The sequence below is a fragment of the Somniosus microcephalus genome, chromosome 19 (assembly GCF_052327205.1).
Source record: "Somniosus microcephalus isolate GS21.2 chromosome 19, FLI_Smic_1.0, whole genome shotgun sequence".
Classification (NCBI taxonomy): Eukaryota; Metazoa; Chordata; class Chondrichthyes; order Squaliformes; family Somniosidae; genus Somniosus; species Somniosus microcephalus.
In genome coordinates this window covers 51906997-51923993 of record NC_141005.1, presented here as the reverse complement: position 1 = coordinate 51923993, position 16997 = coordinate 51906997, and the positions used below count along the sequence as shown (strand labels likewise).

The window sequence follows — 16997 nt, the reverse complement described above, 5'->3', positions numbered from 1 at the left end:
ATTCCAGAGATAGGGAGGGGGCAAGGCTATGAAGAGATTTAAACACAAGATGAGAATTTTAAATTTGAGGATCCAGAAGCCAATATAGGTCAACGAGGGCAGAGGTGATGGGTGACCAGGACTTGGTGCAGGGGAGGATCTAGGCAGCAGAGTACTGAATAAACTGAAGTTTACGGAGGGTGACGGATAGGATGCTGGCCAGGAGTCAAAACTGATGGTGGTAGAGGTATGAATGAGGGTTTCAGTAATAGATGGGCTGAGGTAGAGTTAGATGCGACGATGTTACGGAGTTGGGAGTAGGTGGTCTTTGTAATGGAGAAGATATGGGGGTCAGACGCTCAGCTCAGGGCTGACTCGGACACAGATGTTGTGAACAATCTGATTCAGTCCGAGACGGTGGCCGGGGAGGGGGATGGAATCAGTGGCAAGGGTATGGAGTTTGTGGCGGGGGCTGAAGACGATGGCTTCAGTCTTCCCCAATATTTAGCTGCAGGAAATAGCAACTCATCGAAGCCTGGATGTCGGATAAGCAGTCTAACAACAGAGAGGCAGTTGAAGGGTCGAGAGGTGTGGTGGAGAATTAGAGCTGAATGTTGTTAGCATACATGTAGAAGCTGACCCCATGTCTGCTGATGGTGTCACAAAGAGGCAGAAAGTAGAAGAGAAGGGGGCCAAGGATACATCCTTGGGGGCTTTGGAGGTAACGATGTGAGGCTGGGAAAAAAAAATCCAGTCAATAGGTTACAAAAAACAATTGTGGACATAATTTTTAAAAACAGAAGTGGGCCCACATGTAGAGCAGCAGTCAGCTGTCAAGTAATGCCTTTAACATCATTAGTCAGCTCTTTAGATTAATTGGAAAGTGCAATACATAGTGAGTGCAACATGTGGCAAGAGCAGTGAATGACACTTTCCATTTTATACACATGAAACTACTCAAGAAGAATTACAGGGCAGTGAGCTCACTCAGGGGTCCAAAGTGACAACAAAACCTGAATGATTTATAAGAGTGAGCTCAACTTTGAAGAGGAGATTACTCCACTGTAAATTGCTCCGTAATCTCTATTTTTATAACACAACGTGAAGCAATTTTACTGTGCCTTGCTCTTTTTTCCTCAGGAAAGTTATAAAGGGAACCTCAACTGCCAGGATCATGTTCCATGTGGTTGGTCTGTGATAATGTCAATGTTAAAGGATTCTTCGCTATGATAGAATCACTACAACATTGTCAACTGATAAATCGATAGCTAATCAACAGAAAATAACACAAATAACATTTTTCCACCTCTGCAAAATGTCAGAAGCAGGAACTGCGGACAGAACATTAACTATAATCAACTGTGTAATTAGTTACAGACCTTGTCTGTGCCAAGTTAGTTGATCTCAGACAGGATAGCAGTAGGGAGCTACAGAGAGGAGAAATCAGACAAGGTTCCCACCCCCGACAGCGATCCAGTGGGTCCTGCTGGAAACTGCTTGTGTGGATGTCGATTGAGGACAGACTGGACTCTGTTGTAATGCTCTCCGATAGCTGAACTGCTTGTCAAGACTTACTATCTGGGCTCACATGAGGATGGCAATTTGGGTAAGCTACTGGAAGGAAGCCAGCACCCATGAAACAATACCCCAGGCAAAATGTCAAAACCTAGCTGTAGTCAAGTAATCAATACAATGACAATATCACAGCTTTCAAAAGGGAGTTGGATAAGTATCTGAAGGAAAGAAATTTGCAGGGCTACGGGGAAAGGGCGGAGGAATGGGACTAGCTGAGCTGCTCTTGCAGAGAGCTGGCACCGGCTCGATGGGCTGAATGGCCTTCTTTCGTGCTATAACCATTCTATGATTCTATTCTATGCTAATAAATCATGAAAATGACAGAAGCTGAATCTGATACGATCTTTCAAATCCACTTATTTACTGACAGTAAACAGTGGCATGTGTATTCACTTCCAGTTTACACCGGATCCCAATACATCTTACTATACTGAATTTATACTGTCCTAACCCACTTAAGAAATGTACCTTTAAAAAAAAAAATCATTCATGGGATGTGGGCGTCACTGGCAAGCTTAAGAAGGTGGTGGTGAGCCACTTTGTACAACTGAGGGGCTTGCTAGGCCATTTCAGAGTTAAGAGTAAACCACATTGCTGTGGGTCTGGAGTCACATGTAGGTCAGGTAAAGATGGCAGATTTCCTTCCCTGAAGGGCATTAGTGAACCAGATGGGTTTTTACAACAATCTGGTAGTTTCATGATCACCATTACTAATACTATTGTTTTAATTCCAGCTTATTTTAATTGAATTTAAATTCCCCAGCTGCCGTGGTGAGATTTGAACTAGCTCCTCCAGATACTTAATTAGGCCTACCTGGATTACTAGTCTAGTAACATAACCACTATGCTACCTGAACCTAAGGAACCCCAAGGTTTTGAGTGGCAGGTCAGAGTCCTATGACTTTCCACTGATTTTAACCAAGTGATGGTGAGGAAAGGGTATTGCAAATCCAAAGTGGAGCAAAGGCACTTTCCAATAGTACTAGAAAGAAAAACTGGGGGCAACCCATGCTATTCTGCTCTTCTTCATCTGCAGAACAGCACATGACAAAAGACAAAGAGTGAAACTAAAAAGGCCGAGAAAATATTTTTTTGGGGGGGCCAGGGACATTGGATATTTTTTTAATGTATATTGAAGGAGACAGAAAAATCACTAAATAGTAAAATACTTACTCTTAAAGAAACTTGGTGTTTAACTGTCAAGTTCGCATATGCAAAGGTATTTGCCATTCCAATACACACAGCAATGCCTGCATTAAAAAAAAACAAGATTGTATGTAGTGTCACCGGAGATTTAGAAAGGTGTCAGCGGATTATCCCTGCCAAAAAATGTTAGAAGTTAAAAATCAATGTTTTAACAGGACACCGTCACAAGACAGCTGAATTAACAAATAACATCTGGATCCAGTGTCATTCACACAAGTATCATATGAATCAGGATTAATTACATATCCATTATATTCAGGGCACTCTGAGCAATGCTTAGCCCCAGGTGTCTTACTTGGCAATATTTTAGAATGGCAAAGTGCACTTAGGCCTCCTAATCAGGATGATCGTGATCCTTCTCTTGCACTGGATAGTTATGGCTTACTTGTAATTAGCATCACTGGGAACACTCCCAAACATAGCTGCAATGTGTTAGTGATATCAACGCTGCCAGAACAAGTTTCCTAGGTGATAGTTGCTCAATTCAATATTGCTATGACCTGAACAATTAAAAGCAATAAAAATAAGTGTTTTTTTTTTTAAAAACAGGACCTCTGACAAATCACACAAGAACAGTCTGACCTTAAAACTACGTGTTTTTGTGTATCCACTCAGATTTGAAAAATAAATCTGAACAAAGCCAAAATATAAAAAGGCACAGCTCCATTATACAGATCACAAATAAAACAGTTCTAGTCAATGTAATATAAAAACAGGAAATACTCAGCAGGTCAGGCAGCATCTGTGGAGAGAGAAACAGAGTTAACGTTTCAGGTCAGTGACCTTTCGTCACAACTGGTCAATTTAATGTGATTTATAGAGCACGCCCAAGCTTGTTGGATGCTAAACTGGAACTTTTAAACTCAGATAATCTGAATGCTAAATAGAGGGGGAAAGAAAAGTTATGTCCAAATAAGTTGGCCATCCCCTGTTTATATGTTTTTAAAAAAAAACTGCTGGTTAGTTAGAGGCAGCCAGGAATCAGCCATTTTGTGCAGAACTATAAAGTTCCAGTAATAAGGAGTGCTCCCCACTATCCTCCTCATGTCACAGGAGCAGAACTGACCCAGTGCCACGTTGGGCGGAGTTCTGGGTAAAATGTCAGCCTTTGATTTTTATGCAGGAATATTAACTGGAAACTGGCACACACACACACAAATAACTATATAGGTATCTTCTTTCACAAAATTTAGAATCAAGGTAAAATTCAATGAGATATGTCTCCTTTAAATAAACCTTAATGTCAAGCCTGAATTAAAAAGTAAAGCCTGGAGTCAAAAGGACAGCTATCTTAAAATGCACTGGTACTAATCTCATCAAATTTTAAAATAGGTTCAAACGATACAATTTACTAACAACAGTAGCACAGGAGGGCACAAAAAATGCATCCACAACGATACAGGCATGTACACTCCTATTATTTCAAGGGGACTAGGATGTATTGAAAAGAGCCTCCTTAACGAAATAATTTATAACAAATTATGAGCTTCCAGACCAACAGAATAAAAATGTTTACATACAAGGGCAGATTATTATTATTTTTTTAAAATTGGTTAGACGTATTTTGAGGACTTTAAGCAGATCACCTTCTGCCCTTAAAGTTACATTGTTGATGTATTCGCTGCCGTAACAGCGTGCAGATGTAGACAACTGTAAGTAAGAACAGATGTCTCAACTGACCCGGTTTCTTGCTGTGAGCACAGAGACTCCAAAGAATTTGTTCTGGGATGCCAAGGAGAAAGTACAAGATTTGTCGTAGTGTAATAAATAATCCAGTAACAGTCAACAAACAACATGCATCTCAGGCAAACTGTTACTGGTAAATACAATTTTAAATGAAGCATCTACATGCCCGTACCAAGCTTGTGTTGAAAGCAAACTTTAGCCAGCAATATTAAGATAAAAGGAAGCCCCTTCTGAAGCCAGGTGACTGCAGCCTTGAGTTCTGAAAGTGCTGGGGCAGGAGTTCCAGGTTCATCGCTGCCATCTTCTGTATTTCCATGGCGATCACCAGAAACGTGCAACAGGGAGGAACGATGGTGGTTGTGGTGATAATGATGATGCCGATGGCGATGATGGTACTGCATATTCTCTGTGCGAATGGCTCCCTCTTCCTGTGGGGTCATCTGAATAAACACATCTCCACTTCCAACTGATGCACTGAGAGAAGACCCCAAAACTAGACCAGACTGGAATGAAGTGGCAGTTACTGGGCCTGATTGCAGACCTGTCAAACCAGAAAACATCTGCTGAGGTGATGGGCTTTCAGGTTTGAGTCCTTCAAAAACACCGTTCTCATCCACACTGGTCTCTGAACCAACTGTCTGACTCCTTGTCCTAAAAAGAGAAAATGAGCCAAGTTCACAAACTACACTGCATTTAAAAGTTGTGCCTAAAAATGTAACTATACCTGTATCAAATATCACCCCCTGTAAATATCGGGGCTTGGATGTTAGTAGTTAAAAATGTTCAAACTGACATTAAAAGGGAACACAAAGAAATCCAAAAAACACAATATAATGCATGCTGACCTTTTGTGAACTTATTCCAATGCTATTACATCTTTTCTTAAGTGATGAGAAGTGAGCTATGCTTAAACCAAAATGATTTAAATAAAGCTGAAGTTTAATAAACAGCTGGGTTACAGAAGATTCCATTTTTCAACTGCCATTTCTAAACATAGGAAATTAATTAAAAAATAAATCCCCACAATAAGGCAATGTACAAGTGTTCGATTTTTTTTTACATATTTCCAAAATTGACAGCCTTGACACTTAACCAACAGGTTGCACAAATCACTGCAGACACTTACCTTTCTGGTGGGATGTTATCAGCATTGCTACTATGCCTTCTCTGCATCTTCTTCCAGTCCGTCTTAAATTGGAAAAAAAAATCTAAATGCAATGAAAAGTTGTTTTACTGACATAGATATTAAAACAACAAAATGAAACACGAATCAACATTTTTTTCCTATATGACGAATAGTAAATGGAGCCGTTTCAGAAATTACATATCACAGAGAACATAATATTGAATCCTTCTGCCTTATGTTAAGACATTCTCTTAAGAACTTATCAAATAGCAGGTTTGCTGCGCTTGTCCGATTGAGGCCGTTAATACCACAATGGAATTAAGCATTACCTGCAGCCAATAATAACCTGACGACTACATTTTAACAGCACTCGCGGAAACGCCAGGTTTAACACTTAACACTACATGCAGTTCACTTTGCACTAGCTCATAACATTGCTTCGTTTTAAGTGTAGTGCACGCCGCGCAGTTTGGGATTAAGATTAAACCCCCCCAGTGCTGCAATCTCACCCCCATTCATTCCCCCCAGCTACAGTCACCATGACTGACAGCCCTTTGTTTTGAGCTCTTTGACCTTTGGCACGCCTTGACGCGTCACGTCACGGCACGTAAAGCGAGCGCTGGACGTTTAATTGGCAGTTGGCTGCTCCAAAGAACATCGAGGACCGAGCGGTCAGCGAGGATAACGGTCCAATTGGAGTGCGGTAGAGGGGCGGGACTTCCGCTGGGAGGTTGGCCGTTGTTTTCCGACCCGCGCTGGAGAGGCGGCGGCTGGGCCGAATCGAGCCCAGCGCGATTTTCAGTCGTGGCGTAACTGGCCGGGGAATGCGATGACTTGGGGCCGGTAGCGCGGACTCGATGGTGCAGTGCATCTCTATGGTGTGGCGCAAGGTGCTCAGGAAGCGCTGGGTCCTCGCCGTGGTGTTTGGCCTCTCGCTCATCTACTTCCTGAGCAGCACGCTGAGACAGGTCAGTGTCCACCCCCCCCCGGGACCCCCACACTGAGACAGGTCAGTGCCCCCCCCCCCCCTCCGGGACCCCCACACTGAGACAGGTCAGTGCCCCCCCCCCCCCCCCGGGACCCCCACACTGAGACAGGTCAGTGTCTGCCCCCCCGGGACCCCCACACTGAGACAGGTCAGTGTCTGCCCCCCCGGGACCCCCAGACTGAGACACGTCAGTGCCTCCTCCACCCCCCAGACTGAGACAGGTCAGTGCCCCCCCCCAGACTGAGACAGGTCAGTGCCCCCCCCCCCCCCCCAAGACTGAGACAGGTCAGTGAGCCCCCCCCCCCCCCAACACACAAGACTGAGACAGGTCAGTGCTGACCCCCACTCTGAGACACCCCCACACTGAGACAGGTCAGTGCCCCCCTCCCCCCCACACTGAGACAGGTCAGTGCCCCCCTCCCCCCCACACTGAGACAGGTCAGTGCCCCCCTCCCCCCCACACTGAGACAGGTCAGTGCCCCCCTCCCCCCCACACTGAGACAGGTCAGTGCCCCCCTCCCCCCCACACTGAGACAGGTCAGTGCCCCCCTCCCCCCCACACTGAGACAGGTCAGTGCCCCCCTCCCCCCCACACTGAGACAGGTCAGTGCCCCCCTCCCCCCCCACACTGAGACAGGTCAGTGCCCCCCTCCCCCCCACACTGAGACAGGTCAGTGCCCCCCTCCCCCCCACACTGAGACAGGTCAGTGCCCCCCTCCCCCCCACACTGAGACAGGTCAGTGCCCCCCTCCCCCCCACACTGAGACAGGTCAGTGCCCCCCTCCCCCCCACACTGAGACAGGTCAGTGCCCCCCTCCCCCCCACACTGAGACAGGTCAGTGCCCCCCTCCCCCCCACACTGAGACAGGTCAGTGCCCCCCTCCCCCCCACACTGAGACAGGTCAGTGCCCCCCCTCCCCCCCACACTGAGACAGGTCAGTGCCCCCCTCCCCCCCACACTGAGACAGGTCAGTGCCCCCCTCCCCCCCCCCCCCCCCCCCCCAAAAATCTCCGGACCCCAAGACAGGATAGTGCCCTCCACTTCAGGTAGGTCTTTGGCCTAAGCTCTGAGATGTTGCACATTGAGTATGGCATTTTTTAGTGGAGGAACATTTTGGCACTCGTTACCAGTTGGAGCTGGGCTGGACATCCCAAGCACAGTTGGAAAGAGGGAGGATACCCCAGGCATGCCCAGAGCAGAATACCCGAGGCACAGTCCGAGAGCACGGGGATAGAGTGAGTGCAGAATACCCCAGGTACAGTGAGAGCGAACTCAGGTACAATGGGACAGGGACAGAGTGAGTGCAGGATACCCCATGCACTGTGAAAGAGAGAGTGCAAGGGATTCTTCAGACACAGTCAAAAAGGGAGGTTTTTAAAAGATTTGTTAAGGATGGGGAGAGGTAACAGGATGAAGTGGGTTTGGGAGAGCATAGACAAACAGGCTGAAAGGTGGAGCAGGAATGACCAGTGATTGGGGTCAGTATCAGCCCTTGGCTGGTTACAGCAACAATAACTGTCAAAATTCAATGCATTTCACTCTTAAAAATAAATTCAGCTCCTTTTGATCACACCTAACATTTTAATATTGATAGCTCTGGGAATAGGAACCAGACAAGTACAGCCTTCCAGTAACACAAGATTCTGAGTGGGGGCAAAAGAGAGTGTACAGAAGCTCCCCTGTCGGAGGCAGAAGAGAGAGTGGGAGTAACAGGCCGTCCTATAAGTGCAAAAGAGAGAGAGGAAAAGAAGCTCCGTGGCAGGGCAGAAGACAGTCTCTCTCGCTCTCGATTAACGGACTCCTGTGGTAGAACCCAAAGAGTAGCAGAGGCTCTGAGCTTTCGGAATACTGGGAAAACTCCAGCAGAAACCAGGTTGAAATTGGCCATAATTCCTTTTAATATAAAATATATATAAAATATCCAGAAAAAGCAGCAAACCTGAGGATTGGGAGCAGTTTAGGATTCAGCAAAGGAGGACAAAGGGATTAATTAAGAGGGGGGAAAAATAGAGTATGAGAGTAAGCTTGCAGGGAACCTAAAAACTGACTGTAAAAGCTTCTATAGATATGTGAAGAGAAAAAGATTGGTGAAGTCAAGCGTAGGTCCCTTGCAGTCAGAATCAGGGGAATTTATAATGGGGAACAAAGAAATGGCAGACCAATTAAATACATACTTTGGTTCTGTCTTCACAAAGGAGGGCACAAATAACCTCCCAGAGATGTCGGGGAACATAGGGTGTAATGAGAGGGAGGAACTGAAAGAAATCAATATTTGTAGGGAAATGGTGTTTGGGAAATTGACGGGATTGAAGGCTGATAAATCCCTAGGGCCTGATCATCTACATCCCAGGGTACTTAAGGAAGTGGCCCGAGAAATAGTAGATGCATTGCTGGTCATCTTCCAAAATTCTATAGACTCTGGAACAGTTCCCATGGATTGGAGGGTAGCTAATGTAACCCCACTATTTAAAAAAGGTGGTAGAGAGAAAATGGGGAATTATAGACCAGTAAGCCTGACATCGGTAGTGGGGAAAATGCTAGAGTCCATTATAAAAGATGTAATAGCAGAGCACTTGGAAAGCAGTGGCAGGATCGGACAAAGTCAACATGGATTTTCAAAAGGTAAATCATGCTTGACTAATCTACTGGAATTTTTTGAGGATGTGACTGGTAGAATAGATAAGGGAGAACCAGTGGATGTGGTGTATTTGGACTTTCAGAAGGCTTTCGATAAGGTCCCGCATAAGAGATTAGCGTGCAAAGTTAAAGCACATGGGATTGGGGGTAAGGTACTGACTTGGATAGAGAACTAGTTGGCCGACAGGAAGCAAAGAGTTGGAATAAACGGGTCTTTTTCCCAGTGGCAGTGACGAGTGAGGTACCGCAGGGATTGGTCCTTGGACCCCAGCTATTCACAATATATATTAATGACCTAGACGAAGGAACTAGATGTGATATCTCCAAGTTTGCAGTCGACACAAAGCTGGGTGGGTGTGCTGTGAAGAGGATGCAGAGAAACTCCAGTATGATTTGGACAGTTTGGGTGATTGGGCAAATGCATGACAGATGCAGTATAATGTGGATAAATGCGAGGTTATCCACTTTGGTGGTAAAAACAGGAAGGCAGATTATTATCTGAACGGCAATAGATTGGGAAAAGGGGAAGTGCAACGAGACCTGGGTGTCCTTGTGCACCAGTCGCTGAAGGTAAGCATGCAGGTGCAGCAGGCGGTTAAGAAGACAAATGGTATGTTGGCCTTCATAGCGAGAGGATTCGAGTACAGGAGCAAGGATGTCTTGCTGCAGTTGTACAGGGCCTTGGTGAGACCACACCTTGAGTATTGTGTGCAGTTTTGGTCGCCTTATCTGAGGAAGGATGTTCTTGCCATGGAGAGAGTGCAGTGAAGATTCACCAGACTGATACCTGGGATGGCAGGAATGACATATGAGGAGAGATTGGGTCGATTGGGCTTATATTTGCTGGAGTTTAGAAGAGTGAGAGGGGATCTCATTGAAACTTATAAAATTCTAACAGGACTAGACCGACTAGATGCAGGAAGGATGTTCCCGATGGCGGGGGAGTCCAGAACCAGGGGTCACAGTCTAAGGATAAGGGGTAGCCATTTAGGACTGAGATGAGGAGGAATTTCTTCACCCAGAGAGTGGTGAACCTGTGGAATTCTCTCCTGTTGAATCCGTGAATGTTGATGTATGGTGTTCTTCAATAAATCAACAGAGACTGCAGAGGAACAATTAACAGGTGTTTACTGGATGCAGGTTACTCTAAAACGAAAGCACAGATCCCTACTCAGGGTTTATATACAGGTGTGGTCACTGCCGGTACTACAGTATACAGGAGCTGTAAAAAGTAGTTCTCCCCTTAAAGGTACATACACTGCAATTCCTCCCCTTTTTAGATTAACAGTACCATAACATTCATTTAACAATTAACACTTTTAACATGCAACATTAACAGCAAATAGTCCATTTATAAATTCAGTCTTTGGGGCGGCTTCCTGATCCTTTCTGGATAGCGCCTTTCCTGAGTGTCTTGCTCTTGTCGTCGGTTGGTTCATCAGCTTCCGATGCTACTGTTTCTGGGGTAGATGTTACCGGTATGTCGGGTTCATCACCAGGTACGCGAGACCTGGGGTTGACTCTTTCCTGTGACTCTAGGATCTGGTCGACATGGCGTCTCACAATGTTCTCCCCAACATCCACGGTGTACATTAGTGGCCCCTGCCGTGTGCATATCATTCCTGGTTGCCATTTCTCTGTTCGGTAGTCGCGAGCCAAGACTGGTTGCCCTACATTGAAGCTCCTTGTCGGCTTCTCATTGATGTGCTGGAATTGCTTATTCTCAACATCTCTTTGTACATTTGGTTTGAGCAAATCCAGACGAGATCTCAACCTTCGGTTAAAGAACATCATGGCCGGGGTCTGGTTGGTGACTGTATGTGTCGCATTTCTGTAGGCTAACAGGAAATTGTCCACCTTATGCTGCAGTGGAATGTCGTCATTGCACATGGCCCTTACTGCTTTTTTCAGGTCTCCTTCTCTATAACAGCGTTAGTTACTGGCAAGCATTCAATTATAGTCGAATGAAATATTTCGACAGGATCCACTGCTGGTGCTTCCTCCGCAGTAGGTAGTGGCAGGCGTGATAGCCCATCAGCGTTTCCATGCTGTTTCGTACCCTTATACTCGATATCATATTGGTGCGCCCCTAGAAAAAGGGACCATCTTTGTAGCCGTTGCGCAGTCATCACCGGAACGCCCTTCTTTGGGTTAAAGATGGAGACAAGTGGTTGGTGGTCAGTCAGCAAGGTGAACTTCTGCCTGTGCAGATAGTGGTTGAACTTTTTCACTCCCCACACTAGGCTGAGGCCCTCCCTGTCAATCTGGGCGTAGTTACGCTCGGCTGAGGTTAGTGACCGAGACGCAAAGGCTACTGAGCCGTCCGGGAATTTGTGCGACATCCAATGCCATAGGGTGATGCATCACACGCCAGCTGAATTGGTAGTGCTGGGTTGAAATGAGCCAACACCTCTTTTGATGTGATCAATTCTTTGCACTTCTGGAAAGCTCGTTTACATTCGTCATTCCACTTCCATGGTACCCCCGTTTGCAGTAGGGTGTTCAGTGGGTGTAGAACTTGTTGTATCCGTGTGTTAATGGAGACACGGAATTCAGGAGTTGGTTTAACAGGTGTTTACTGAACAAAGTCTGGAGGTGAACTAAAAGATACAAGACCCAAACAGGCTTATATACCCGAGTGGTCACTACCGGTATTACAGTACACGGGCTCTTTAAAGGTACATACACTACAATTCCTCCCCTTTTAGATAATTAGTACATAACATTTTATAAGTAATCATTAATTAACATGTTTACAAGAACAATAATCTGCACATTTGCTGCAGTTAATCAATTATAAGTCAGTCTCTCTGGAGGCTTCCTGACTCGGTCCGGATAACGCCTCGGTGGTGTAGTAGTTTTCGGTGGTGTAGTAGGTTCTTTTGGCAAGGTCGATTCGGCTTGAATGCCAGTGTCGGGTTCATCTGGTTCCAGTATCACCGGATCGGAGGTAGATACTATGGGTATCTCTGCTTCATCATTAGGCGTATAGAGTTGTGGTGTAGGTTGTCCCTTTTCGGATGACTCTATGATCTGGGCAGCATGGCGCCTTATTATGCTTTCTCCAATGTCCACGGTATACATCAGCTGTCCTAGTCGTGTGCAAATAGTTCCAGGCTGCCATTTCTTGGTACGGTAGTCCCGGGCCAAACTTGTTGACCTATCTGGAAGGTTCTAGTTGGCCTTTCATTCATGCCTTGAAATTGCCAGTTCTCTACGTCCCTTCTGATGTTTGGCTTGATCAAATCCAGCCGGGATCTTAGTCTTCTATTGAAAAACATCATGGCGGGAGTTTGGTTTGTAACCACATGTGTTGCATTCCTGTACGCAAACAAGAAGTTATCTACCTTATGTTGTAGATTTATGTCTTCATTACCCATGGCCTTTATGGCCTTCTTGAAGGTCTGGACAAACCTTTCAGCTAATCCATTGGTGGTGGGATGGTATGGGGCGGACGTGTAGTGCTTAACCCCATTGTTTTTTTAAGAACTTCCTGAATTCTTCGGACACAAATTGCGGTCCATTATCAGAACAGATCTGTTCTGGCAGCCCATTCCTGGCAAATATGGTCCTTAATACTGTGATGGTTTTTTCCGTGGTGGTGGAGGACATCTTTATTACCTCCGGCCACTTGGAGTGTGCATCAACCGCAATTAAGAACATTGAGTCCATAAATGGACCAGCAAAGTCGATATGTACCCTTTGCCATGGAGATGAGGGCCACTCCCATGGATGTAGAGGGGCTTGTGGTGGGGCGTTTTGGACCTTCTGGCATCCTAGACAGCTCTTGGTCATTTCTTCGATGTCTCCATCGATACCTGGCCACCACACAAACGCTCTGGCTAGGTTCTTCATTTTCACTCCACCCAGATGCCCCTCGTGAAGCTCCTTTAGCACTTTATCCTGGAGTTTGGGTGGAATCACCACTCTGGATCCACACATCAAGGTTCCTCGGCACACTGACAGCTGTTCTCTTCTTTGCGAGAATGCTGGCAACAGTGGTTCGCCATGTGCTGGCCATCCCTTCACCGTTAAATTGTAGCCTCGTGAGAGAGTCGGGTCATTTCTCGTTTCCTTTTCAATGGTAGAATTTGTTACTGGTAGACATTCCACTATGGTTGAGTGGAACATCTCCACTGGGTCCACTGTAGGTGCCTCTTCTACCGTTGGCAACGGTAGGCGTGATAAACCGTCAGCATTCCCATGCTGTTTTGATCCTTTGTATTCTATGTCATATTGGTGTGCCCCTAGGAAAAGGGACCACCTCTGTAGCCTTTGCGCTGTCATAATGGGAACGCCCTTTTTAGGGTTGAATATGGAGACGAGGGGTTGATGGTCAGTCAACAAGGTAAATTTTTGTCCGTGTAGGTAATGGTTGAATTTCTTCACTCCCCATACCAGGCTGAGTGCTTCCCTGTCGATCTGGGCATAGTTACACTCAGCTGAGTTCAATGAGCGTGACGCAAAAGCTATTGGCCGCTCCGAGCCATCAGGGAATCTGTGCGATAATACCGCTCCTACGCCGTAAGGGGATGCATCGCACGCCAGTCTGATTGGCAGTGATGGGTTGTAATGAGCCAACACTTCCTTGGACGTGATTAAGCCTTTGCATTTATGGAAGGCACGTTTACAGTCTTCGCTCCATTTCCAAATTACTCCCGTTTGTAGCAGTGCGTTAAGAGGGTGCAGAACAGCTGACAAGTTCGGTAAAAATTTAAGATAGTAATTTATCAATCCCAGGAACGACCTTAATTGTGAGACATTTTCAGGTGCTGGGGCTTTTATGACCGCTTCAATTTTTTCAGGTGACTTATGCAACCCTTCTTCGTTAATTATATGGCCACAATATGATATTTGTTTCTGGAAAAATTCGCACTTGGGACGATTTGCTCGTAGGCCCCGTTCTCTCAGCCTCGTGAGCACCTGCTCCAAATTGGCAAGGTGCTCGTTGTCGTTTTCTCCTGTTACAAGGATGTCGCCTAGGTAGCATTGAGTCCCCGGAATCCCTTGCAGGACTTGCTCCATAGCTCTTTGCCAGATAGCTGGAGCTGATGCTACTCCGAAAACCAGTCGATTGTACTGGTACAGGCCTTTGTGTGTGTTTATCGTGAGATACTTTTTAGAGGCCTCCTCAACCTCCATCTGTAGATATGCCTGTGCCAAGTCAATTTTGGTGAAACGTTTCCCTCCGGATAGTGAGGCGAAAATATCTTCTATCCTCGGAAGAGGATACTGTACCATGTGAAGGACCGGGTTTACAGTCACCTTGAAGTCCCCACAGATGCGAATTTTTCTCTGTTCTTCAGATTTATCATTATTCAACGTTTTCTTCATGACTGGGACGATGGGTGTTGCCCACTCGCTCCAGTCTACCTTGGATAACACGCCTGCCTTTTCCAAATTCTCCAGCTCTGCCTCGACTGCTGGACGAATTGCGTATGACACCGGTCTTGCCTTAAAAAAAACTTGGGAATTGCCGCATCTTCCACTTTTATTGAGGTGGTGACGCCTTTCAAGGTTCCTAGTTCTTGTTGAAACACTTCTTTGGCGTTGGCCAAGATGTCTTTTAATCGTTCAGGTATGACGTCATCATTTTTTTTCTTACTGGTCACCGTCAGTGCCTGAATGGAGTGCCAGTCTAAATGTATCTTCCTGATCCATTCACGTCCCAACAGCGGTGGACCATCATCTTGCAGAACGTATAAATACAACTTCTGTATTTCCTTGCCGTTGTATACAACAGGCACCCTTATTTTCCCTCTGGGGTATACTTTCTGCCCCGTATATGTCTTCAAGATAATGGATGTGTCTTTCAAAGGTATATGCGGAAATAGCCGCTCGTAATCCCGTCGACTTATGACGGTCAGAGCTGATCCTGTATCTAGCTCCATTTTAACTGGGGACCCCGCTATCGTGAGGGTAACCCAAATGGTCTGGTAATCTTCTTTGGCAATTACATTATGTAATTTGAGACAGCTTAGTTTCTTGTTTCCGGAGTCGCTATCGCTCTTCTGGTCTTCGGAGCTACTGTCCGCCATCATTTGTACCTTTCTGTACTTTTCCTTATTGATTTTTTTTCTGTCAGTGGATTTTTTGTTTCCAGATCGGCATACACGTGCAATGTGTCCCATCTTTCCGCATTGCCTGCATGCTTTGTCCTTGAACCAGCGGTCCCTCTGGTCATGGGTGGATCTGCCGCAGCGATAACATCTCTCTCAACCCCGTGTCATTTCATGGGTGCCGAAGTCCTGTGGCTTTTGCTGTATCTCTGCAGCTCCTCTTGCTGCTGCTTCGTATGATACAGCCACACTGAAAGCCTCGTCCAGTGTCAAATCTTTCTCAGAAAGTAGCCTTTTCTGTGTTCCTTCACTTCGGAGACCGCAGACGAATTTGTCTCGTAGAGAATCTGCCAGTCCTGCCCCGAATTGGCAGTGCTTTGACAGCTTTCTTAATTCGGTGAGGTAATCAGCGTTACTTTCATTCTTGTGCTGATTCCTCCTGAAGAATTTGAATCGTTCCGCTATCAGCAGCGGTGTTGGGTTTAAGTGCTCCTGTAGGGTATCAACAATCTCCTTAAAATTCTTGTCCATCGGTTTGGCTGGAGTGATTAAGTTTCGTAACAGCCCGTATGTCCTTGCGCCCATCAGATTTAGAAGTACCGATGCCTTTTTATCATCCTCTACTTCATTCGCTGTGCAATATACCTCCACTCTTTCCACATATGTGGTCCAATCCTCTATATTACTATCGAAAGCAGTAATATTGCCAGTCTTAGGCATCCTGAAAATCAAAAGTGGCGCCTCCCGCGCTTTCCTTTCTTCCCTGCCGAGGAAAAAATGGCGCCTCCCGTGCTTTCCCACCGCTGCCACTGCTGACAACGCCGTTCTCCGCGGTTTTTATTTACACATATTTTTAATAGTTGGAGACTCGTTCCCGCCGGACACTCTGGGATTTTTCCCTCCCTCTGCTTGGTCCGAAGGCCGACCTGCTTTGCAGCGCCGGCCGACCTGCTTTGCAGCGCCAGCCGTCTCCCGAGTGCTCCACCCTCCGTCTCTGTTTGCCTCCGCCTCCCGACTCGCTGCTCGGCCCCGCTGCAGAGCCACCCGATCGAGCCCCAGCCCGCCGCCCAGGAAGGATTAGTGCAGTACCTGCCACCAGCCCGGCTAGCTGGTGAAAGCACAGTTTTTTGTTTTTTTTCTTCGACCTTCGTCTGAGGAATCGATCTTGAGGTGCTGCCGAATTGCAGGTAAGTCCGTTTCCAATTCGTTGCCAATGCAGGAGTTGGTTTAACAGGTGTTTACTGAACAAAGTCTGGAGGTGAACTAAAAGATACAAGACACTATACAGGCTTATATACCCGAGTGGTCACTACCAGTATTACAGTACACAGGGGCTCTTAAAGGTACATACACTACAGAACTGTAGACAAATTCGGCAAGAACTTATGGTAGTAGTTCACCAACCCGAGGAACGACCTCAGTTGTGACACATTTTCCGGTGCTGGAGCCTTGACTACTGCCTCAATCTTTTCAGGGGACTTATATAACCCCTCTTCATCAATAACGTGGCAACAATACGAGATCTGCTTCTGGAAAAACTCGCATTTGTGGCGATTAGCTCGGAGCCCATAATCCTTCAATCTAGTGAGCACCTGCTCCAGGTTGGCGAGGTGATCACTGTCATTTTCGCCCGTGACCAGGATGTCGTCCAAATAACACTGGGTCCCTGGAATCCCTTGCAGGACTTGATCCATTGCCCTTTGCCAAATAGCCGGAGCTGATGCTACCCCGAACACCAGC

At 46.2% G+C, this 16997-nt stretch overlaps 2 protein-coding genes across 4 annotated transcripts in view; one reads left to right on the top strand and one right to left on the bottom strand.

Annotated features, from left to right (window-relative positions):
• rnft2 (ring finger protein, transmembrane 2) overlaps window positions 1–6150 on the bottom strand; it is a 37920-nt gene extending 31770 nt beyond the window's left edge. The window contains exons 1-4 of one of the 2 annotated variants that reach the window (XM_085961775.1): window positions 6082–6150; window positions 5573–5654; window positions 4619–5097; window positions 2728–2804 (exon numbers count right to left, since the gene is read on the bottom strand). In XM_085961775.1, the coding sequence (XP_085817901.1) occupies window positions 2728–2804; window positions 4619–5097; window positions 5573–5654; window positions 6082–6091 (648 nt within the window). In that variant the 5' untranslated portion in view covers window positions 6092–6150. Of the gene's footprint in view, window positions 1–2727; window positions 2805–4618; window positions 5098–5572; window positions 5655–5901; window positions 6047–6081 lie in introns of those variants that run through there. The other variant, XM_085961776.1, reaches the window with a different exon arrangement.
• Window positions 6151–6226: 76 nt separating this feature from the next.
• spring1 (SREBF pathway regulator in golgi 1) overlaps window positions 6227–16997 on the top strand; it is a 40267-nt gene continuing 29496 nt past the window's right edge. The window contains exon 1 of one of the 2 annotated variants that reach the window (XM_085961773.1): window positions 6227–6540. In XM_085961773.1, coding sequence (XP_085817899.1) covers window positions 6430–6540 — 111 coding nt within the window. In that variant the 5' untranslated portion in view covers window positions 6227–6429. The remainder of the gene's footprint in view (window positions 6541–16997) is intronic. The other variant, XM_085961774.1, reaches the window with a different exon arrangement.